Genomic DNA, 24,182 nt, shown 5'->3' with positions numbered 1-24,182 from the left:
CTGTTCCCAGATCCCACCTAGACCTTTGCCTCCTGGACCACTATCCTCACCCTCTCCTTTCCACTCTTTAAATAATGACTTCCCCTATGGGCTGCACAAAGCCCCCCTCATGAGGGCAGAGGGCTATTGACCCCAGGTGAGGCTGTGGGCAAGGCAAGCAGCTCTGGGGGTACAGCTTGGTGCCTCGAGGGCCCTGAGGACTGGGTTTGAAGCAGGTGTTCTGAGGGGCCTGTACCGGACAGCAGCTTCCCGTGCAATGGGGGCTCCCCGGGCAGGACTTGGGGGCCCAACCCAGCTGCGAGTGGGTTCCAGGTCCCCCAGAGGCTCCCAGGGCCCTCCTAACTGAGAGGATCAAAGGTGGAGAAACTGCAGTTCATGGGGCCCCGGCCCCTGCTGCTGCAGGATCCCCAGGAGACCCCCAGCCTGTAAGCCAGGCAGTCAGCACTTACCAAGACCAGGCGTCAGAAGGTGACACGTGCAATGACTGTCTAACACATGCTGCCCCACACAGGAGCCACTCAGTGGCCACGTGTGGCTACTGGACGCTTGAAATGTGGCTCATTCCAATTAAGATGGCTGCAAGTGTATTATAATAGCACATAATAATATTATGGTTATATTGGATTAGGTAAATCTTTTCACCTGTTTCTTTTTTACTTTTTTTTTCTTTTTTTGCGGTACGCGGGCCTCTCACTGTTGTGGCCTCTCCCGTTGCGGAGCACAGGCTCCGGACGCGCAGGCTCAGTGGCCATGGCTCACGGGCCCAGCCGCTCCGCGGCATGTGGGATCTTCCCGGACTGGGGCACAAACCCACGTCCCCTGCATCCGCAGGTGGACTCTCAACCACGGCGCCACCAGGGAAGCCCTCTTTTCTACTTTTTTAATGTGGCTATTAAAATATTAAAAAATACATTTGTGGGTCACATTATATTTCTATTGGACACTGCTGGTCTTGGGGGTAGAAAACACAGGCGAGGTCCTCGAATGGTCGGTCACACTGCGCAACAGGTGATGTCTAGGAGTGGGCTAGAGAAAACAGAGGGGGTCTCTGACACATGGAGCCCTGACCACGGCAGGTGCCGAGTGCTGGCCCCGATGCTGCCCTGCGGCCGGGGAGCATGGCTGGTGCAGCTGCTCCCTGTGCTGGGTGCATCTCAGAACAGAGCTTCTGCTGGTGGGAACGGCAGAGTCCCAGGTGTTTGAGCACGTGGTGTGCGCAGATGAAGACCTGTGGGCCTGGGGAGGAGGCTGACAGACAGATCCTCTCCAGGCAGCCCTCATCACTATTCCAAGAGGTGACTCATCCAGATCCCGCTCTCCTCAGGCCACCCTGCATAAACGCAGGCCGTCATCTGGGCCATTAGGATGATTATCGCCGCTCACAGCGCATCACGCTGAGCCACAGTGTGTGGGGGGATTCCCAGCCAAGAGAGGGGGCGTGGAGGAGGGCACGGTGCTTACTGCATCCATCCGCGGGGCTCTGGAGCTGTCAAGAGATGCTTCCAGGGGGACCCCGATGGCTCTTCTGTCCCAAGCTAATTACCACCTCCTGGCAAATCTGCAGCCGGAGGGGAAGGCTTAGGACTTCTGAGAACCATGAACCACAGATTCCTTCCGCCGCCCCCTTCCAGCCCCCCAAAACAGCTCTGGCCCAGGGGGGCTAGGCTTCCTCCCCTGCCACCCCTCCACCCCAGCCAGAGCACAGGGACTGCAGAGTGACTCTGGTCAGGCAGGGTACCTCTTCCCTGGGGCAGCCTGGCCTTCCAGGGGAGTCCTGGCTCGTGGAGGATGTGCGCCCTCTGCAGGACTCACATGCAGGTGCAGGTTCCACAGGAAGGAGGAAGTGGCTCATTCTAGAGGCTGTACCTTGGGGCTGTAGGAAGACACAGGTCCTGGAGAGGCCTTCTCTCTTGTGGCTACTGCTTCTTGGGTTAAAGAATAAATGATCACGGTGCACCTAACTCCTGCAGTGTCTGCCCAACAGCTACCAGTTCTCTGAGTTGACGTTTGCTGGGCTAAACACATTTATAGTCATTCATGTTTCAATCTGTAAGGTAGGTCTTTTTATTCCTAATTTATAGATGAGAAAACAGAGGCTCAAAGAGGTTATGTATAGTGTCCAGGGCCACACAACTGTTACCTGGAGTCTGACTCCAGAGCTCATGGACTAAACCAGTTCACTCTGCATCCTGCTTAGGGTGTGGACTCCCAGGAAGGAAATAGAGCAGACAGCTCTGGTGACTGTCATTGCAGTGACCAAGATGAGGTAAGGGTGATGGAGAAGCAGAGAGGACCTGGGCCTTGGGGTAGGAGTGACACCAGGCCGTTTCTGAGTTCTCCTAAGAAGAACTTGTCAATCTCCCAAGCCCCAGCTACATGTGCTGTCCTTCCCCACCCCCGCTCCTTCCCCACCCCTCAACAAGGCAGCTTCATTCCGCTCCACGTGCCTCTGTGGTCACCACAGTGTCCCTGTGGAAGGAGAGAACAAACTCACCCATTCACTTGGTTTTCATACTTCCTCCCATTTCACAGAGGGGGAAACTGAGGCCCAGCTGTGGGGGGTGTGCTTTCTCCAACCACAGGTCACCCCACTGGTCACTTGCAGACCTCAGGCCTGCCACCCTCACTGAGTGGGACTGGGTGGTGTAGCTGAGTCCGCCAAGCAGAGAGAAGTCAGGAGTTGTCTCTGAGCTTTCTCTACGTCTATGCTTGGGGGCGTCGCCCCTTCTCTCCTGATCACAACAGATCTTGTGTCTCTTCTTCAGATTCCTTCCCTCCTTCCTCCTGCCTTTGGTCTGACAGGTTCTCTAACATCCTCCTCTACTGAACTTAAGAGTTTTGAGAAGCCATCTTCTCCAAGTCCCCCTCATCACCTTCTGTGTCACTTCTCCATCACCCTCATCTCTTGCTGCTCATTGCAGTGACTTTCACCACGTCCACCCCTCTCCCACTGCCTCTGTTACCTGCACCTCCACCAGCATCTTCACTATCACCACCACCACCTGCCATTGCCAGCATTGCCATTATCACTATTCTCTTCCTCCTTGTGGCTTGCACCACCCTCACCTCCTTGTTGCCATCCTTTCCACCACGACCATCATTACCTCTAGCATCTCCATTTCATCCACAGCATCACATCCTGTATCGCCTCCACCGTTACTGTCACCGCCGAAACCACTACCATTACCTCCATCGTATTTACTGTCACCAGTGCCATGGCCACCATCTCCTCCAGGCCCATCTTCACCTCTGTCATCCCCACCATTACCAGGAACTCCACCCTCCCCTCCACCTCTGTCATCTTCTCAGCTATTTCCAGCCCTATCCCTTCCACCACCATCTCTCCCATCACCTCCGCCACCTCCACCATCCCTGTCACCACCCCAGTCTCTCCCAGAGAGAGTGCCTGACATTGAACCAAGGACTTTGCCCTGGCAGAGAAGAACACCTTCCTGCCTGACCAACACCCCCTCCCAGATTTCTCAGAGAAGACCCTCAGCAAGCTGGGTGTCAGAACAATCCCTCCTCTTGACCCTTCCACAGGATGCTTCTGACAGGAGACAGCTCAGCCCTCCCTGTCAGCCATGCCTGTACCTAAAGAGACAGCTGCTGTCTGGATGAGGGATCAAGGCCATTAATCAGGGGCTGCCCTTGTTTGCATAATGACTGCATACATTTGCGTGCCATTTGCTCCCAGCTTCTGAGTGCGGCCCTGTGGGTGTTTAGGTGTCATTTGCATATCAGTGCAGGTGAGGGTCAGGCCTTTGAGACGTGGGCACTTATTAATTCCCTATTCTTTTATGTGCTGGTTCAGAAAAGAACTTGGAATGCCTAATTCTAGAGTCAGTCAGCTGCAGGGCTCTGAGGTGGGGAGGTGGGGAGGTCCAGTTAAGAGCCAGAGGGGAGAGGGCAGCCGGAGGCTTTGGTGTGGTCCAGGGTGGAACTGGTGGGGTGGGGGTGGGGGGGTTGGCTGCAGAGACAAGCTCTGGTTCTTAGTATCAGTTCAGGATAGCACCCTGCACAGCCACTCCTGTCCCCCCCACCACCTCCTGTAATCCCTTCACTGTGTGACCTTGGGCAAGTCCCTCCCTCATCCTGTGTGGAAGGCGTTAAGCCACTAAGCCCACTCCATCCAATGCCTGCTGAGTGCTGGGGGGGGGGTGGGTTCTCCTCCTGACTGCACATTGAGGAGCTCTTTAAAAATACCAGCGCCCTGGCCCCGCCCCCCCGCCCCCCCCCCCCCCCCCCGTGGGCCCTGGCACGGTTATTATTAAAAGCTTCCTGGTGACTTTAATGTGCAGCCAAGATTAAAAGGGCTGCTTGTGGCTCTACCCTCCCACCCTGCCCCCAGCCTCCGCGGCCTCCCGAGACCTCCCTCCCTCATTTCCAGCTGCCGCTGATCTTTCCCTCACTAAAGGCTCACCTAGCCCCGGGAGCTGGCAGGACGATTTGGATTCTAGTGCTTTTGCTGGAGGCCTCAGAAATAAATCCTTCCCTCCTGAGCCACGTGGCTGATGGCTCACGCGTGGCGGGATAGCACTTGGCAGTGGCTGGAAATTCCCCGCCCCTCCCTCCCCTCCACCCCACCCCCGTCTCCACCTTGGTCTTGCCCAGTGGCATCCCCCGGCCTGTGGCTGATCCAGAGAGGAGTCTGCAGGGGCCAGGAAGGGGAGGGGCTGCTCCTGTGCAGCTCTGCTCCACCCCTCCTCTCCCAGACTCACCCATCGGGTCATTCCAGACTCCCGGGCTTTGCGGCCGCCATTTCCACGCCTGGCAGAGAGGCCCAGCAGCCCCTCTTGGTTCCTTACGCTCAAGCCCTGCGCACTGATGTCCTTGCAACCCCAGAGCCCCAGCCCAGCCCCCATCCTGGAGAAGGAATGTCGTTTCAAACAAGCTGTAGTAAACGCGGCTGTAATCTGGCCTTCCCCGTACTTTCTGGGGTCATAACAGGCATATCCTGACCAGGGCAGGATAAGGGAAGTGGAACAGAGCCCCTGCACGTCCCCCCAGGTAGTGCAGCCCCAGAACGTCTTGGCCCGCCTGTGGGTCCTCGGTTGCCAGGGGAAGGGTGGCCTGTGAGATGGGGGTCTGCCTTGAGGAGGACCAGACAGGAGACTCGGGTGTGCGCCTTGTGGGAGAGGGCAGACCCTGAGTAAGGCTGTGGGCAGGTGAAGACATGAACATGGGGACCTGCCCCAGGACCAAGGCTGGGGTGCCAACAGTGGGGGCTCTGGTGTTCGCTGTCAGCGTTCACATTCTAACTTTGCTGTGATGATGAGGGTGATGATGGCATCTGTCTTCTGAATTCGAGGATTATGGGAACGGAAGCCTGTGACATGTTTAGCACAGGGCCTGGGACATAGGAAGTGCTCAGCAAGTGCAGCTATCACTATTGTGCCCTCCTTCCTGACCTCCTGGAGCTCCAGCCCATTTCCCCTTGTCACAGTTCCCTCCCCCTGGGGCTTCAGGCCCCTAAGGGGTTAGTGGGAGGGTGGGATTAGGGAGGACTGGCTGCCTTGCCCTTTGGGAAGCGGGCTGCGGCTCCACATTCTGGGGCCTGAGGCTTCCCATTGGGGTTGGTGGTGACCGGACCAGGAGCCCCAGAGCTGGGGCAGCCCCTCCTGACTATGAGCTGGCGACGGCACTAAGGAGGCAGCTCAGGCCCCAGCACTAATGAGCTCTGGACTTGCAGACCCTGGCCGGAGTCCACCCAGAGGAAAAGGGGTCAGAGAGCACGGTCAAGCCACACTCTCGCCCCAGCAGTGACAGAACTGAGAAACTGGTCTATGTAGGAGTAGAACTGTCAGGACTTGGTGATGGATCGAAGTGTGTATGTGTGCGTGTGGAGGGGAGGGTGGCAAGTGCAGTAAGGGAGAAGGACTAGAGAGTTCCTTTGGTCTAAATGGACCTGAACATCCTTTCTCTGAAAGGCAGGCAAAAAAGACGTTTCCGACATAGTTACATGTCAATCAGATTGAAAAACAAAACCACCAGTGATACCCGCAAGGCTGCAGTGTGTGTGTGTGTGTGTGTGTGTGTGTGTGTGTGTGTGTGTTGTGGTTGGGATGGGGCAGTGGCCTGGGAAGCACATCCATGGAAAGCATCAGCCTTGGAGATCAGCACACAAGTACCGTTTGTCACTTTGCTGTGTTCAGCCAACACTGATGTCTCTGCTGATGGTCACTAAGATGACCTTTAGTTAGTTGAGCAAGAAGCCCCACATTCCCTCCTATTTCACTACCTCCCCCAATTTTCTAGAATTTCTCTTTTTTCTTCCTTCAATTCCTACTCGTTCTCTTTCTTCCTCCCTTGTACCCTTGAGAGGCCAGTGTTCCAAACTCAAGTCTGATCACAGCAATGGGGTTGAGTCCTGGGCAGTGGAGGCCCCTCTCACTATGTCCCACTAGTTATGTCCTTCCCCCTGCAGTAGGTGTAGCCCTTCCCCCTCACTGGACAGAGGTCAGGGGCTTCAGCCCAGGCTTGGGCTCTGCTGGCCAGCTGGAGGGTGGGTGCAGAGCCCATTTCCTTTATCCCTCTTTGAGTCAGAAACACAGACTCTGGGGCCCAGAGAACTTGGGTCTTTATACATGCCACCTCTGTGAAGCTGTAGGTGGATAGAGAGCCATTATCCTGGCTCCAGGAACAAAGAGTTGTCTTGGGGTCATTCAAGGTAGCCAGAGAAGGGAAATGAATGACCTCCAGGGAAGAGGCTTGGAACAAGAGTGAAAGGAGGAGAGATGGGATGAGGTCATAGAATAGATATAGCCAATCTAAACTTTCATATCAGGCTGAGGACCAAGTTTTGGAAAGCTTGGATAGGGCCTGGGCGCTTCCATTTACTTTATCTCTATGCTCATGACTACCATGGCTCAGTTAAAAATATTATGTTTAGGTCTTGCTCATTGGAAGTGTGTAGACACTAGTCTTTCCAGAATGAATTTATCCCTATTTTCATCTCCACCATGACTGCCGTCACCACCAACCCCATCACCAATATCAATACAGAGATGGCCATTGTAGGCAGTTTTTGTTAACTGAATGAAAGCCAGCACTACTGTCACCACCACTGACATCTTCATCTCCACCACTGCTGGAACTGAATCACCACTACCACCACCTCCACCATCGTCAGTGACATCGCACCTCTACCACCAACCCCCCCAACCCTGACACCAATAACATCACTAACAACCACCGTTATCACCAACATCCCCACCATCATCACCAAAACTGATATTGTCACCTCTGCCACCAACACTACAGCACCGTTGATATCACCTTCACCACCACCACCACCACTGTCACTATTGCCCTCACTGACATCATGACCACAGTCATTCACCACCATCGTTAGCAACATCACAACTCCTCCCGCCCACCGTCGTCCTCACAACCATCATGCTTGAATCCCCGCCATTGTCACTGGCATCACCACCACCACCACTAATTTCTATCTTCTCTCCTAGAACCATGTTCCTTTCCTTCAGAGCACAAAAGGAATGTGCAATTCTACATTCTTTAAGGTGATTACCTGGTTCCCACTCAACTATACGTGTCATGGAAGCAGGGATTGTGTCCCTCTTTCCCCCACCGTAGAATTCTCTGTGCCTGGACAGTGGGTAACTTCACAGTAAGGACTCCGTAAATGTCTATTGAATTAACAAATTATTTAGACCAGCACAGTCTCTACACTGAAGGGAACTTAGTCTCTAGGATTTGAATGCTTCCCATAGTTCTATCTCAGGACTGGACCTTACTAGAGAAAAATAACACTGGGTGATAAAAGTGATCAACTAAGAGGGGAGAAGTCTGTGCTGGCTCTGTGATACACACAGCAGTGTGGGAAGATCCTAATCTACAGTCCACCAGCTGGGAGCACAGCAGATGAGCTGAGAGATGTTCAGCTCCTCTGAGATCTTTATTTCCATCACTCTGTCACCTGGAATTTATCTGAACCTGGATCAATTCAGTGTCAAGACTTAATCCAGTTCATCTTTAAGAGCAACAGAGGTTTGCAAACATGCTCCCAGTAGGCTAGAGCTTCCTTGGAGGTACCTTGGAGAAAATGATGACCTTCAGAAAGGGGTCTGAGGGGGGTCACAGAGAGGAAGGCGCTGGGCTTCCCACCCAAACTTCAACCATTGGGCTCCTGGTATAGATTTTGTAACAATGAGGCTCCAATGATTTTAAAATCAGGTTTGAAAACCATTGGCCTAGAAGGCGAGTGTTTGAATTGTTTCGTTTTGGAATAGATGTTTGGCATTGCGTGTATGTCCCAACCAAAAGTCATAAGCCAACTAATGCCACCAGGCCAAAAGAAGCATTAGGAAGTGCACACCGATGTTTCTATGGACGCTTCTCCTCCCAAGGCCACAGCTCATCGAGATGTCTTTTATTCTGGTTCTTCAGTAAACTGGAAACACAATTTTGTTCTTAGAGAACTGTATTCCATGCAGGAACCCTTGTTTAAATGAATTGTCTTGGGAACAGAAGCCTAAGGAGAAGCGCAGTATATGAATTCACCCATGTGCCTTCCTGCCCAGCAAACGCTGGCTCTCTAGCCATGCAGAAAAGACCCTGGTGGGGGGAACAGGACCCCATTCTTCCGAGTAACCCCCTCCAGCAGAAACACAGCAGCCAAGAGACTCAGAGTCAGCCAGGGATGGGAGATTGTCACCTGAGGGGAAGGAGACCAGACACTAACTGGGGACATAGTGCCTTTCCAGTGATGGTCACTGAGAGTGACAGGGCGGGAGCAGGAGAGTGAGAAGGATGGTTGTACCTCACCCCCAAGGGCCAGGTCCACAGCAAAACAGCAGATCCCTCCCCCGCATCCATCAGCTCCCTCTGAAAAAGTGTAGCCACTGGGCAGGGCTCTGCATGTGTGTGTGTGTGTGTGTGTGTGTGTGTGTATACACACTTGCCAAGCAGCTATGGGGATGGGGGCACCTGGCCAGCCCCCTGTCTCTCTGTTGGTTCAGCCCCTTCTGGCCAACCTCATGTCTGTCCTCAGGGTACCCCTCAGAGCATGGGCAGGCAGAGTGGGGGGCCCGGGGCTGGGGCACAGTCTGGGGAGAGCGGGTGGCAGGCACCGCTGCTCCAGGGAGAGTCTGCACTGCCCGGGTCAGGGAAAAGATGGCATTCTCTGGAGAGATTAAGTCTGCAAAAGAGAGTTTAGTTTGAGGCGGCATCCAGGCTGAGAAATGAAGGTGCAATTGTGAGGGGGCTTTGAAACCAGGAGAGGAGTCGCTTGCTAGCCAGAGATTTGGGCTGTGACCTTCCACAGTTTGCTGGGGAGGCTCTGGAAAAACAATGTCACGTGAGACTGGTACCTTGGGAGTAAGGGGAGCCAGGGGGTTGGGCCCTCCTCTCTGGACCAGGGATGGAGCAAGCCTGTTAGACACGTCCATTTCTTCCACAGGAGGCAGCCGGCTCTCAAGGTCGGTTATACCCTCAACCATTTGTTTCCTGGTGCAGAACCACTGCAGCCTTGGAAAGCCCTCAGCCACTGAGGGATGGCTGACCAGCACAGTCTCCTCCCAGTGTGTGCCCTCTCTCTAGCCCTCGCAGTCTCTCGTCTCGTTAAACAATCCTGTCTCTGCTCTTATGCGCCCCCCCGGGAAACACACTGCTTATCATGAACCATGACTCCAGGAGGCTGTTGCTGTCACAGCTGTATTACCTACACCCTCACCCGAACGCCCCATCGGACTTGATCCTGACCTCGCGGCTGAAGCACCACCTCATTCTGTCTGTTGAGGGCGTCTGTTCCTTGTGAGTATCCTCAGAGAAAGAAATCCTTTAATGGCTGAGGAACCTGGGGGAGAGGAAGGTTCCGGCAGGTAGAGGCAGACAGACATTGGTCTGTCGCTCTCATTCTTCGCTTCATTCAGCCAGTGACATTCTCCTGAGCCCCTGGGTGCCCCGCCCTGTGCCCAAATCTGCCGGGATGGACGCAGGGAACGAGGGAAGAGGGCCATGTTCTCGGGAAGCACAGTCTATCTACTTGGGGAGGCAGGAGTTACACAGGCAAACCTGTGAGAAGTCCATGCAGAGCAAGCCCTGTGGGTTGGTGGCAGAGAACATAGCTGTGTCCCTGAAGTTGAATACACCTGCCATGGGCTGGGCTTGGGAGACTGGGGAGGGCTTCTTGGAGGAGGAAGGGAAGGAGGACAAGTAATCGGGGTAACTTACATCCTTTTGGACGAGCTCCGCGTAGGCTGTGCAGGCAGCAGAGACCAGCTCAGCAACATCAAGGTCTATGAGGTTGTTGCACGCCTGTGCCGGGAGAAGGTGGGGCGAAATCAGGTCTCCCCGGGCACAGGCAGCGACCTGACGCTTCAAGGGGACAAGACCGCCGCTCACGGCAGTCACTGGGGCCAGCTGATCTCCCCCCTCACCAGCTTGGCACACTGCCTGAAATTGTACCCATGGAATTTTCTCTATTGGGAAGATGGTAAATGCAGTTTTCATTCTGGGCTCTAGGGAGTCCTGGGGTTCCACCGAGCGTCGCATGGGCTTCTAGGGTGACTCATTTTATGATTGGGGTGCTCTCTAAGACGTTTTTGACAAAGCCTTCCGCTGCTTTTTAGAATTGTTGGAAAATTCCAGGTCTTTTGTCACAGGAGGACCCTAGGGCCAAAGAGTTCACTGTCAGTCTGTCAAGCCTAAAGCTTAAGAACTGTTCAGGGCCTCAGTTTCCCCATTTGCTGAACACGGGTGATGATGACGATGAGCGTATGGCCCCTCTGTGTCAGGCTTGTCACGAGGCTTAAACAAGCTGGTCTCTAAAAGCATGCAGCACAGTGTTCGGGGTATGTCAGTCTCGTCACTATTCCTGCCCAGGGGCAAAGGGGCCACTGGAGTCCAGGGCCCCCGACCCAGGGGCCTTCACCAGAGATGGTGTGGGCGTCGGGGGCCTCCAGGAGCCGGTGGGGCCGGGCCGGGCCCGAGGGTGCTCTCACCAGGAGGATGTCGTCGCCCGTCATGCTCTCCTGCAGCACCTGCGTGCGTACCATCTGCAGCATGCTGTAGGCCACCAGCACCTGGAAGTTCCTGCAGGGCTTTCCCGTCAGCAGGACCTGCAGAGGTGGGCGAGCCTCAGCCTGGCCTGTGGCCTGACACTGCAGACGCCTATGGGATGGTGCGGTGCCCACCAGCCACGTGGCCCCGTCCATCATGTCTGGGCCTTGCTGCCGACGTGCTCATTCATTCAGTCATTCGTTCATTCAACCTCTGGGCTTCTAGGCATGGTGCTTGCTGTTGGGGGACTCAGGGAAAAAGCCTTCAGGGAATTCACTAGAGAGAGGGAGGGAGGAGGGAGAGAGAATGAGAGAGGGAAGAAGGGAAGGAGGGAGGGAGCAAGACAGAAGGCGGGAGAGGGAGAGAGAGAGAGAGGGAGAATGCCAAGAATGACTGGGTAACTCTCTGTAGCATTTTTTTTTTTTTTTTTTTTTGCGGTACGCGGGCCTCTCACTGTTGTGGCATCTCCCGCTGCGGAGCACAGGCTCCGGACGCGCAGGCTCAGCGGCCATGGCTCACGGGCCCAGCCGCTCTGCAACATGTGGGATCCTCCCGGACCGGGGCACGAACCCGTGTCCCCTGCATCGGCAGGCGGACTCTCAACCACGGCGCCACCAGGGAAGCCCTCTCTGTAGCATTTGAGTGGAGCTTTGGCAAAGCAACAGTTGATGGAAAGTCAGCAATCCAGGGGCGTCACCGAAGGCCTGGCAGTGGTCATGGACTTGAGCATGGAGCCCAGCAGGCCAGGAGCGAGGGGTGAGGTGGGGGGAGTTGATTTCTGAGGCACTGAATGTCAGGCTGAGCGGTGGGCCGGATCCTGCAGGCAGTGGCAGCCACTGGGCAGGGCAGTGATGGGCGGTGGGCCTGTTCCCGGGGAGGTTCATCTGCTGATGCCCCGGAAACTAGGGTCAAATAACTGCAGGTGCGACCTGTCCCTGGGGGCCCCTTCTTCTCCAGAAGTCAGGGCTCAGAAGAAGTGGGTGCTCAGGTGGAGGGGAAGGCCGAGGAAGAGGTGACTGGGAAAGTGAGAGCAGAGTGAGGCCCCTTGCACAGGCAAGGTGGCAGGGAAGCTGAACGCAGGCCAGGCTTCCACCGCACAGGCCGCGAGGCCCCTCCTGCCTGCGCTGCCCTGAGAAGGTACAGTGGTGGGATTAGATGAACAGATGGACCAACTGATGCTCTGTCATCTCCCAACAGGGCGGAAGCAGGCTCAGTGGCCCAATATATCCCAGTGAACTCCATCCAAAGCCAGCAATCAAGGGAGGCAAGGAAAAGGGCTTCCCTGCCGCCTGCCCTAGGGGTAGGGTCTATCCTCTGCCCCAGAGGAGCGCCTCACCTCCCAGAGCCTCCAGACGTCGTCGAAGGACTTGAAGGCACGTTGAAAGTAGAGGCAGAACCAGGGGAAGAGGGACTGCACGGCCCCCGCACCCTTCCCTTCTGTGGGGAGAGAAGCAGGGTGCCAGCCAGGGGGCCATGGTCAGGGGAACAGGAGATAAAGCAAAGACAGACAGATGAGGCCAAACAACTGAGCACATAAACACACCGGGAAATACAAAGACCTGGGCTGTCACTTTTCCATCTGCCCTTGGAGACTGTTTGGGGTGGATTTCCAACTGTCCAGATTTCAACCCCATCCAGATGAACCCTCTCGCTGGGGCCCAAAGAAAAGACCAAATGACCTTGCTCCCTCTCACATGATTGGGCGCCACTGCCTTGGACTGGGTCCCGGCCCCCTCCCACGCCTGCTCTGGTTGGAGGACATGTAAGATGGTAGAGGGGCGCACTCACTTAAGTGCTCAGCAAACACGGGGTCCAGGAAGTTGATCACGTTGTTGAGCATGTCGAGGTTCTTGCCCACCCCAATGTTGATGACACAGCTGTGCTCCTGGGAAAGATGGGTGGGAGGGAGGGAACCCCTTGAAAGCATCAGAAGAGTCAGTCTTGCTTCATCAGCTCCCCAATTCTGGAGGCCCTGTGCGTGTCTGGCTCTGGGCCGGGCACGTGTCTCTGTGTGAGTCTGAGTGTCAGTGTATGTGTGTTTGCAAACACACATCATGTCTGTGTCTGGTGTGTGTGTGTGTGTATGGTGGGCATGTGGAGATGTCTCAGGAGTGGCTCACAATGCAGTGAGACCAGTTATTCCTCCAGACACATGCCATGGGTCTGGACCAATCAGGACAAGGAAAGAGCAGTGTGCACATTGTTGCAGGGTTGGAGAGAGGGATGGGGGTGGGTTCTGGGTAGCTTCTCACAGCTCATGAGGAAAGGCTTTCCAGAAAGGGAGTAATGGGGGGCAGCACCTTCAAAAGCCCTCCACCTCACAGTGTGGGGGGTGCCCTGGGGGGCCGGATGCAGGTCATGTGAAGGTAACTGTGGGAGACAAGACTGAAGACAGAACCTTGAATGTCTGGCTGCGGTTTCTGGATTTTATTCTGGAGGCTGTGGGGAGCCGTGGAGGATTTGCAGGAGCAGAGCCATGTTTTGGGAGGGTAATGCCCGGAGAAAGGTGGGCCTCACTGGGCCTTGCCAAACCTTTCAAGGTTTGACAAGAGCTGGACCCAGAGCATCATTACCCACCTTCTCAGTTCCAATGCTTGCCACCCCCCAACCAGAACACACCCCACCGGGGCTGGCATTGTCTTTCCATGGGAGAAGCTCCTCTGGGACCCAGAGGGCTGCTTCAGGGCTGGAGGAAATGGCTGGGGCTGCCAGTGCCTGCCGAACCTCAAGGGGTCGTTTGAGGAATGGGGGTGGTCCCTAAGCCAGGCTCAGCTCTCACCGTTTTCTGCAGGAAGAACTGGAAAAGCCAGAAGGTCTCATGGTCATGTTCCACCATCAGCTGGAAAAGCATCACCATCTCATGGAAGCCCTGCTGGTACTCTGGGGTGGAGGGGAGCTAGTGAGGAGGGGCGGAGCCTGGGCTTGGACCGGCCTTATCCCAGGAAGGGGTTGAGAAGAGGGGGCTGAAGGGAGACCCAGCCCTCTGGCGCACCTGCCTGGGTGTTGCAGACGTAACTCAGGAGCAGAATCTTCTCCAGCCTCTTCTTATCAATAAGGACATTGCCCAGGGGGTCTTTGTCATAGAGTTTCTGGATGTCGTATGCTAGGTGGGGGGCAAGGGATGGTGAGGCACCAGATCACCTCCAGCAGAAGGTCCATGGGTGAGTTTATTCCCCTCATTCCAAGAGGCTAGGACCCAGGACATCCTGGGAAGGGGGCCATGAAAAAGGTACATCAGCCCACCAGGCTTTGCCTCTCACCACAACCTGAGCTGCCTGGGCTTTTTCCCACCTCCGAATCTTTGACCAGGCCGTACCCTTTGCCAGGGATGTCCCACCCCCCCACCAACTATAATTCAATCTAGTTCAAGGCCAAGGGGGAAAGAGATGTAGACAAACAGCAGAAACAACATACACCCAGGGATACACAGTGCTGGGCATCTAGGGGCAGCCAGTAGAGCCAGGCGGACAGACTAACCGAGGTTTAGCTGGCAAAATTCCTGGCACATGTCAAGGCAGCTCCCAGGAACCAGCGCACAGATGTGACTGAGGTGGTGCAGGGATGACCTCCAACCCTCCCCTCTGCCCAGCACAGCCCACCCTCCTTGGCTCACCGATGTTATTCCGAGTCTCTATGAAGTTCCGGTGCAGGTTTTCCAGAAGGGGCTGAATCTTCTCGTACATCTGGCATAAGGCCTTGTAGTTCTTCCTGTGAGAACGGAACTGAGGCTGAACGAGGCAGCTTTCCCTTCCAGGCCAGTCGGGGTAACCCTGAGCAGTGCCCTCACCCAGGCAGTGCCTGCTACCTGTGCTGCCTCCCCTCTCCCCGCCTCTGCCAGCCCTAACCATCATCTGATGTCTGCCTGGAGTGCAGCGGGGTGACAGGTTTAACCTCTGGCTCTGCAGTCTGACCACTGCACCTGAATCCTGGATTACAACTTAAGTACTGGGTGTCTGCCACTAGGGTCAAGACTTGGGGATATCACCAGCCCTCCCTAAGCCTCAGTTTCCTTGTCTGTAGAATGAGGCTAACACTAGCACCTATGCCTCAGAATTAGAAGGACTGGATGAAGCAATGTTTTGTGCCCGTCATTAGAACGAGCTTAGGTGGTGTCGTGGGTTGAATGGTGACCCCCAAAGATAAGTCCATGCCCTAACCCCTGGAACCTGTGAATATGACCTTATTCGGGAAAAGGGTCTTTGCAGGTGTATTTAATTGAAGGATCTTCAGTTAAATACTTTGTTAAAGTTAAATCTTTAACTGAATTTTCTCCACCTCAAGAAGGCTGCACAGGTCTAGGGATGGCTGGGCTGGGCTGAGCTGGGCGGTGTGGGGAGGACAGCTGGGAGGTGCTGGGATCCAGCTTAAGTCAGCAGAGTGAGGACTGGTAAACATGGCCGGGCTGGGGTGCGGGGTCGGGAGTGGGGATGGGGGAAGGTACCGATGCCCCCTGAATGTGGGCCCCGAGTCGGCAGAGCCGTGGGGATTTTGTCTCTTGGAAAGAGAAGTCCATTTGAAGGAAGAAGCCTGAACCTACCAGGCTGGGGTGGGCACCCCCTCCCACCTGCACCGCCAGCCACCCTCCCCTGACAGGATCTGGAACGTTCTACCTCCTTGTGCTGTCCACCATGAGCCGCTCATCCTGGGAACTCTGCCATGAGTAGTAGCCCGTAAGGAATTTCCAGGCTTCCGTCCTCACGAAGGGGTGCAGACCCTGGGGAGGGGTGGAGGTGAGAGGTCGTGGGCCTTCCAGATGCTTGCCCAAAGGGCCCCTCCCAATGCCATGCTTGTCCCCTTGCCTGCCCATGTCCCCCAGTTCCAGGGTGAGGCCAAGGGTAGCTGAGGACCATACCCTTTCCAGGATGTTAACACAAATGGAGTCTCGTGACTTGGCCAAGTGACCGTTCTCGTCAAAGAAGCCATCCCATTCCGTCTTGTCAATGGGTGGTTTTCTCTTCACCTGCCAAGGACAACCACCTCAGCCCTCTGTTAGGAACCTTTGGCTTTTCTTTAAGTGTGATTTTTAAGTGATATACTCTGGATTTTGCAATGTGAATCAAAGTTCACAGCCTCTGACTCACTTCTGGAAATTTATCCTGAGGAAATTACTGAAAATATATAGAAAAATGCTGTATGCAAAGTCATTTTCATTGCACACTACTTACCAAAATGAAAGATGCAAGCACTCTCTAACTGTTGTGCAATAAGGGAATAGTTAAGTAAACTATGGTTTATATGCTTAATGGAATATTGTGAGGCATTTAAATTGATGCTTACAAGGAAAGAATAATAATCTGGGAAAATACAAATGTTAACGGACAAAAAGAAAACAAAACTGTGTATTAACTGTGTATTCAGTATCTACTCTCTCTGTGTACTATACTCCATACATCCGTTACATATTATAAAAGCTTCACATTATATACTCTTAGAGTGAATTAACCACTATAAAAATCCTGTTAGGGGGCTTCCCTGGTGGCGCAGTGGTTGAGGGTCCGCCTGCCGATGCAGGGGACGCGGGTTCGTGCCCCGGTCCGGGAGGATCCCACATGCCGAGGAGCGGCTGGGCCCGTGAGCCATGGCCGCTGAGCCTGCGCACATTCGGAGTCTGTGCTCCGCAGCGGGAGAGGCCACAACAGTGAGAGGCCCGCGTACCGCAAAAAAAAAAAAAAAAAAATCCTGTTAGAAAAAAACCCTGAAAAAACCCACCTAAAAACAAAACAGTGATTATCTTTGAGTGATAGGATTATAAGTAATTTTCCCCTTTTTCTTATATTTTCAAACTTTTCTATAATAATATATACTGCTTTGATAATGGAAAAATATAAAACAAGCACTAATTAAACACATCCAGGAGCTCCATTTTAGCTTTCCTAAAAGAGTAGAACAATGCATCATAAGGAATGGTTTCTGGTTTACATCAGAGGTGTGTGTGTGTGTGGGGGGGGAAGTGAATGCAATGCATACAAAGTAATTTAAAATGCTCATAAAACAATAATTAGGAGTTGAATTCCTGTTGGAACAGGGGAAGATTCCTAGGAGTCTTGTATTGGAGAGAATATCTTGAAATGCCACATAGCAGACTTGAAAGTGTGGTGATGGACAGAGCTTGGCAGGTGACTAGACATATCTGATGTGTATAACTCCCAACTTCCCATTAATATATACCTGAATGTGCACATGTGTGACTCAAATTTACATTTGCATACGAGTCACCTGAGGATCTTCTTTAAACGCAGATTTTAACTCAGAAGGTTTGGAGTGGGGCCCAAGATGACACATTTCTAACAAGCTCCCAGGGGATTGCTGAGGCTGGTCCACTGACCACATGTGTAGAAAGGTGTTAGAAGTAAAACAGCCCTGGAAATTAAAAATTGGAGCCCACAGGCCCAAATTGGGGATAATTTCCACTGGCTCCATGTTCTATTGGGATGGATTGAGCAATACACTTTAATGACTCATACATGTTCCATCTTCTGAACCAAAATAGGACATATGGGCCCTAGAAGGTACAAAAAATCTTGGCCTTCGCCTAACCTTGAGAAGCAGGGTCTGCCCTGATGCCATGTCCCGACTGCATAGGCACTGTCACCTGAGCTGAGCAGAGCCAGGCTTCTGCCCCCCTGACAGCCATCATGATCTCCCAACCCATACTCAGAGACTGCAACACTCAGCAGGAAGCAGAAGGGAACAGGCAGAGCTGGGCTGTGTCCTGGGATCCTTAATTGTAAAAGGGAGTGCATGAACTTTAGGAATACATTTCCTCATGAATTTTAGTCAATTGATCAATTTCTACAATACATTTCTTTTTTTTTTGTTTTCTTTTTGTGGTACGCAGGCCTCTCACTGCTGTGGCCTCTCCCGCTCAATTTCTACAATAAAGACAGTTGTGATTTTGATGGGGATCGCATTGAACCTATAGATCAATTTGGGAAAATTGATAACGCTATTGAATCTTCTGACCCATGAACACAGTATATTTCTGCATTTATTTAGGTCTTCTTTAATTTCTTTCAGCAATGTTTTGTGGTTTTTGGCGTGTAGGTTATTCATGTATTTTGTCAGATTTATCCCTAAATGTCTCATTTTGGGGGATGCTACTGTAAAAGTGTTATTTTTAAACTTTCAACTTCCAACTCTTTATTGCTAGTATATACAGATACAGTGGATTTTTATATATTGATCTTGTATCCTACGACCTTGCTAACCTCACTTATTAGTCCTAGTAGCTTTTTTGGTGTATCCATAGGATTTGTTACATAGGCCAATGATCAGCAATCTACAACCCATGGGCCAAATCAGGCCTCTAATCTGTTTTTTTAAATAAAGTTTTATTGGCACACAGCCATGCCCATTCACTCATTTGTTGTCTATGGCTGCTTTCGTGCTACAATGGCAGAGTTAAGTAGTTACAACAGAGATGTATGGCACACAAAGACTAAAGTACTTACTATCTTGACCTTTACAGAAAAAGTTTGCTAACCCTGACACAGATGATCATGTTATCTGTGAATAAAGGCAGTTTCACTTCTTCCTTTCCAGGCTGGATGCCTTTTATTTCTTTTTCACGTTTTATGCACTGGCTAGAACTTCAAGGGCAATGTCGAATAAAAGTGGTGAGAGCAGACATCTTTGCTTTGTTCCTAATCTTAGAGGAAAAGCATTCAGGCTTTCATGATTGTGTATGATGTTAACCATAGGCTTTTTGTAGATGCCCTTTATCAGGTTGAGGAAGTTCCCTTCTCTTCCTAATTTGCTGAGAGTTTTTATCAGGGATGTTCTGCATTTACTGAGATGATCATATGGTTTTTCTTTCTGTAGTTTGCTAAAATGGTAAATTATATTGAATTATTCTGAATGTTAAATCATTCCTTGGATAAACTGCGCTGGTGATGTATCATCCTTTTAATTTTTAAAATTTTAATTAATTTAAATTTAAATTTAATTTATTTTTTGCTGTGTTGGGTCTTTGTTGCTGAGCGCGGGCTTTCTCTAGTTGTGGCAAGCGGGGGCTACTCTGCGTTGTGGTACGTGGGCTTCTCATTGCGGTGGCTTCTCTTGTTGCGGAGCACGGGCTCTCGAGTGCAAGCTCAGTAGTTGTGGCGCATGGGCTTAGTTGCTCTGTGGCATGTGGGATCTTCCAAACCAGGATTCGAACCTGTGTCCCCTGCATTGGAAGGCAGATTCTTATCCACTGTGCCACCAGGGAAGCCCCTGTATTATCCTTTTTAGACATCATTGGCTATTATTTACTACAGTTTTATTTAGGATTTTTGCATCATTGTTCATGAGAGATATTGGTCTATAATTTTGTTTTCTTGTAATGTCTTTGATTTTGGCATCAGGGTAATGTTGGCCTCATAGAATAAGTAGGGATGTATTCCGGCTTTTCAATTTTTTAGAATAGTTTGTATAGAGTTAGTATTATTTCTTTCTTCAGAATTTGGTATAACTCACCAGTGAAGCCATCTAGGCCTGGAGTATTCTTTGTGGAAAGAATATTTCCACAATAAAAAAATTCCACAATAAAAAAATTCAATTTTTTTATTAGATTGGAGGATAGTGTCAGAAGAAATTGTTTTATTTTTTACTTTTAAAAGTAAAAAGAGATTTATAGGAATAGGACATTATCCTTTTAATTCACTTTATTATTTTTTATTTTATTTTTTTGGCTGCGCTGCACTGCGTGTTGGATCTTAGGCATGCAGGATCTTAATTCCCCGACCAGGGATCGAACCATGCCCCCTGCAGTGGAAGCGCGGAGTCTTTAACCGCTGGACCACGAGGGAAGTCCCTCAAATTTACTTTAAAAAATAAAAACAAACCATACAGGAAACAACAAGGAATCAATAAACGCATAAAGCATAAAAATGATAGAAATCCAAAGAAATCGTTTATGGAAATAAATGCTTAAATTCCCTTATTAGTTGTAAACATTTAAAAAGCACTGATGATAGTCTAAGCACTTCATATTTACCAACCTTCTAATCTTCACAGCCACCTATGAGGTAGGAGAGGTTGTTACACTGTTTTATATATTAGGGAACCAGAGCCCTAGAGGGTTAATTCGTATATTTGAAGTCGTACAGTAAATATCAGAGCTGAGATTTGAACCCTGAGCTGTTTGTTGCAAGAGTCAGGGTGCTTAACCCCAACGCCATGCCACCAGGGAGTGTAAAAGACAAGAAATTTCAGTTTGAATAAAAACTATACGCCCTACATACGCTGTTAACAAAAGGTATACCTTAAAATTAAATGCCATGGAAAGATTAAAAAATAAATGATGAACAAAGTTATGAAAAAAGGGTTGGACACAATGAAAGTGGCAAAGTAATCAAAGTACTATGCACAGAACACTATAATAAAAGATATGGCATCAACATAATAAGGCAGAGATAATCGGAAACATCGCAAGAAGGCATCTGCTGAGTGCTCGGACAATTTGCATTACTAAACCTCTACCTGCAACAATTGGCCACCTGCCTACTTTGCCATGGCTGAATTTGTTTATAAAAAGCCACTGACTTCTCCTTCCAGCAAACTCCACTTCTCTCTGCGCAGCCACTTCCCTGAATCTCCCCATACCCGAGCAATCTACGGGCCACCCACCAGAACATTTAAGACATTTGCTAGCAAGCAAAGGACAAGCACAAAAAGCCTGACCACCTGCAGAGGGCTACAGTGGTGTGTGTGTGTAGGAATTTCCACAGGAAGTCCCCTTCACCTACATCTTCACCTACATCCACACCTCCTGTCTATGCCTAAGATCCGTCATGCAGTGCAGCGCGGCCAAAAAAAATAATAAAGTGAATAGAATCTGTATCTGGGGTCCTTCAAAGTAAAGGAGGTGGTCATCTCAATGGCCACTCAAATCCATCTTCATCCTCCCATATTCCTCCGTTCCTTGCTCCGCCAACCTATTAACACCCTGCCCACAATCTGGGTACAATGACCTAGTCATCCAGGAGGAGACCCTGGTAGTCCTCGAGGTGCTGGGTACTCTTCAGCTCTGCAGTAGTGCCTTTCCTAGTCCCCTGGGAAGGGTACTGCCAGGTAGGGCAGGTGTGGAAATCTCCTCCCACCTTTGTGGTGTGCCTAAGCAGGTTAAAGGTCTCCACGGGCAAACCTGGGGAAAGCTTGGCCATGCTTCCTCTGGAAAAGGGGTCCAGAAGTGGGAGCCTTAAATGGTTCAGCCTCTCTAACATCTGCTAGCAGCCTTGGCTACAGGCATACATCTTTCTACTCTCCTTCCCCCTCTGCATCACTGGGTTTAAGAATTTTCTCCAGTATTGTTAGTAAAATAAGAAAGCCACTGGAGGATAAGGAAAACTTTCTATGAGGGTTTTTGATGCTGTGTTCCTCTGAATACTCATAGCAACAGAGCCCTCAATAAAGCCTGAGTTCATCTGAGGGACAAGACATACTCCCAACAGTAACCATGTTAGTGATTCTTACCAAGGGGAGAGGGTGTGGCCCAAGGAGGGCAGGCATATTGATAGTAGAAAGCTTGGGGGGGATGTGTGCAACTTGAAAGTTATCTGGGTGATTATTAGTAACCCAGGCGTGGAGGGTGTATCATCAGTATAGCATAGTTATCTTAAAAATAGCTTAAAACAACAGTGGTTCTCAAAGTTAGCTGCATGTCAGAGTCACCCAGAGGGCTTGTTAAACCACAGATCGATGGGCCCCATCCCCAGAGTTTCTGGTTCAGAAGATCTGGAGCTCAAGAATCTGCATTTCTTACATTTGATGTTGATGCTGCAGACTCAGGCACCACTCTTGGAGAATCACTGATTTAGAAGATGGACTCCGCAGTTTGGGTTTAAATACCAGCTCTGCCACTTACTAGCTGTGGGTCCGTAGGCAAGTTGCTTAGTCCCTAGGCCTCAATTTTCTCATTGTGAAATTTTTCTCAATTTTCTCATTTCTCAATTTTCTCCAAGTAAAGATAATAGCTTCATCCACCTCATAGAGTTATGATGAGACTGAATATAAATAATGCATTTAGAACAGTCATTGTACCTAATAAATGCTATATGACAGTTTGTTATTTTATTATTATCCTTCTCTAACTTCAGATAAATGAAGAGAGGTATAAAGAAAATTCAAATCAAGGCCTCGTGATAATCTTCAATAGAGCAATAACATTTAAAACTCTGGGAGAGAGAGGCCTGTTTTTCATTTCTGCTTTTTTATGTATCACTCTCTAAATCGCTATGATTAATGAGACTTGAGATTGGTTAAGGTCATTATAATTAGTTACTATGATTTTGAAAAATATACTGTATAGAAAATTTTATGACTGAGGCTGAATTCAATTGAATAGTGTATCATTAATCGGACATGGAACTGCCTACTAACAAAAGCATTACTGCCACCTGGTGGCAGCATACCAAAATTGTTGGCAAAAGCACCATGGAAAATTTATCAGCATCTTTAAGACAACTTGCAGACCTAGACTCATTAAAGTTAGAATGTCACATACGGGGGAAAAGCAACACTGGCTTAGATAGAAGGGTAAAAACGAACCTGTGTTTTTCAGTCCTGTTGTCTGTAATGATGGTGAGACCAAGGTTTAACCTACCCTGCTCCATTTTCGAGGCCAGCTCAGGGCTCTAGTCCTTCCTACCCAACAGGGGAAAATGGTCCTAATGTAAGCCAGAGGTTGGGGAGGGAGGGCCTCAGAGCTGATGAAGAGCACCCACCAGGATGAAGGAGGCCGACTGCCTGGCAGAGAGGCTGTTTTCAGGAGAGAGGGTGGTCATGGTCCCTGCTAGCTGTCTTCAAAGCAGCCTCTGACCAGAGCTCACTTGGAGCCCTAAGTGATGCTTTAATTAAGCAGGGGAAGGTGATCTTCCTATGAGTTGCATCCCCAGGAGGAACTGGGCCTATTCTGACCTCCCATACTTGAACAGAGCCAGCCACTGTGTGTCACAAAGCCCCTGGAATCCTCATCACAAAGACCTTGGAACATGGGAGCACTCAGCTTTAGAGGTTAAGACACACCCAAGAACCAAGGGGACTAAACCTCCCAGTCACCCAAGAAAACTATAGCCCTTACAGGATGTGCAGTGGGGGTTGGGATCAGAGGACATCGGGGTGCTGGGCTGGTCAGGGAGGGCTTCCTGGAAGAGGTGAACCAGGAAACCTTTCTCTATCTCGGGATCTCCCTCCTCTGGGCTCCCTTCACTTGTTATCCCGCCGGACTAGTACCGAAACCTGGAGAACACCTAGAATGAGAACTTCAGATTTCTTGGGTGCCACTTTCAGAGACTCAGAATCAGAATGTCTGGGCTGGGGACCTGGGGAACTGTATTTTGAAAAACTCCCTGGGTGACTCGGATTAGGTATTTGGATGGTAGCTTCAAGGGGTAGAGATCAGTTTCATTTATCTTTATACCTAGAACGCAAAATACAGTGCCCAAGTGACTGAATGAATAAGTTAATTGAAGAGTAAATGAAACTCTTAAATCTCATCTTACTTTCCTCTCTGTATATATTAGAGATATTTCTATACATGCCCCATCTCCCCCCCTACCCTGAGTTCCTTTAGGCCAGGGTCAACGTCTGATTCTTGTGCTTTCCTCTCCCAGTGTCAACCCCACCTCCTGGCACTTGGTAGGTGCTCAGTATTTGTTGAATGAATCAGGACTGGCTCCTCTCGGCTCCAGCATCACCAGTTCTCCACCTTAAGCGTCGCTTGCATTTCTACTCAGGTCTCGGCCATTAAAGCCATCTGGCTCTAAAGCATCCTTAGTGATTAGGAGAGGATAGTAATTAGACCAACCAAACTGGAATCAGGAGCTTGGAGCTGGAATTTGGACTCTGACCTCAAATCTGGATGTTCCCCCATTCTGAACCATGGATCCCCCAGCCATGAAATCAGAATACAGTCAACCTCTGGCGTGCACATCCTTATTAACATAGTGAATCAGCGTCCATATGGAAGTCTTCAGTGGACACAATTCACTGTCTCATTTACTGTTACTGTTCTGCTAGCTTGTGGCACTGCAGGAGGCCTTTTAAATCGAAACGCTTTATTCTCTGCCTCTCTCCACTACTCCATCCCAACCTAGGAAAGCGTGACAGCCTCTTCCCCTTGATCTGCTGCCCCTAGGTCTGCATGGACAGGAGGTGGGGCGGCTTTGAGTAGGGGAGGA

At 50.8% G+C, this 24,182-nt stretch overlaps 1 protein-coding gene and 1 long non-coding RNA gene across 3 annotated transcripts in view; one reads left to right on the top strand and one right to left on the bottom strand.

The window, feature by feature from the left end:
* Positions 1-24,182, top strand: part of LOC137232030 (uncharacterized) — a 78,164-nt gene that overhangs the window by 22,490 nt on the left and 31,492 nt on the right. The window lies entirely within an intron of this gene.
* On the bottom strand, positions 9,785-22,787 carry TBC1D21 (TBC1 domain family member 21). 2 transcript variants are annotated; one of them, XM_067753088.1, is made up of 11 exons: positions 22,728-22,787; positions 15,875-15,982; positions 15,633-15,736; positions 14,636-14,730; positions 14,015-14,125; positions 13,802-13,902; positions 12,811-12,907; positions 12,359-12,459; positions 10,965-11,081; positions 10,195-10,278; positions 9,785-9,817 (listed from the first exon to the last, which is right to left on the bottom strand). In XM_067753088.1, the coding sequence occupies exons 1-11, from the start codon at positions 22,785-22,787 to the stop codon at positions 9,785-9,787; spliced, it is 1,011 nt and encodes a 336-aa protein (XP_067609189.1). The 2 variants fall into 2 exon arrangements, with proteins under 2 accessions (XP_067609189.1, XP_067609200.1); XM_067753099.1 differs by lacking the exon at positions 15,875-15,982.

Source organism: Pseudorca crassidens, chromosome 1, assembly GCF_039906515.1.
Source record: "Pseudorca crassidens isolate mPseCra1 chromosome 1, mPseCra1.hap1, whole genome shotgun sequence".
Classification (NCBI taxonomy): domain Eukaryota; kingdom Metazoa; phylum Chordata; class Mammalia; order Artiodactyla; family Delphinidae; genus Pseudorca; species Pseudorca crassidens.
Note: the sequence above shows the minus strand (reverse complement) of the source record. Positions and strands in the feature narration are given on the sequence as shown.

What these genes read in the sequence shown, in the direction of transcription:
- TBC1D21 (XM_067753088.1), bottom strand. Translation starts at nt 22,787, where the DNA reads ATGACCACCCTCTCTCCTGAAAACAGCCTCTCTGCCAGGCAGTCGGCC. An exon ending in GTGTTAACATCCTGGAAAGG is followed by an intron (nt 15,737 to 15,874) that starts GTATGGTCCTCA and finishes ACCCCTCCCCAG; the next exon opens with GGTCTGCACCCCTTCGTGAG. An exon ending in ATGGTGGACAGCACAAGGAG is followed by an intron (nt 14,731 to 15,632) that starts GTAGAACGTTCC and finishes CCGTTCTCACAG; the next exon opens with GAAGAACTACAAGGCCTTAT.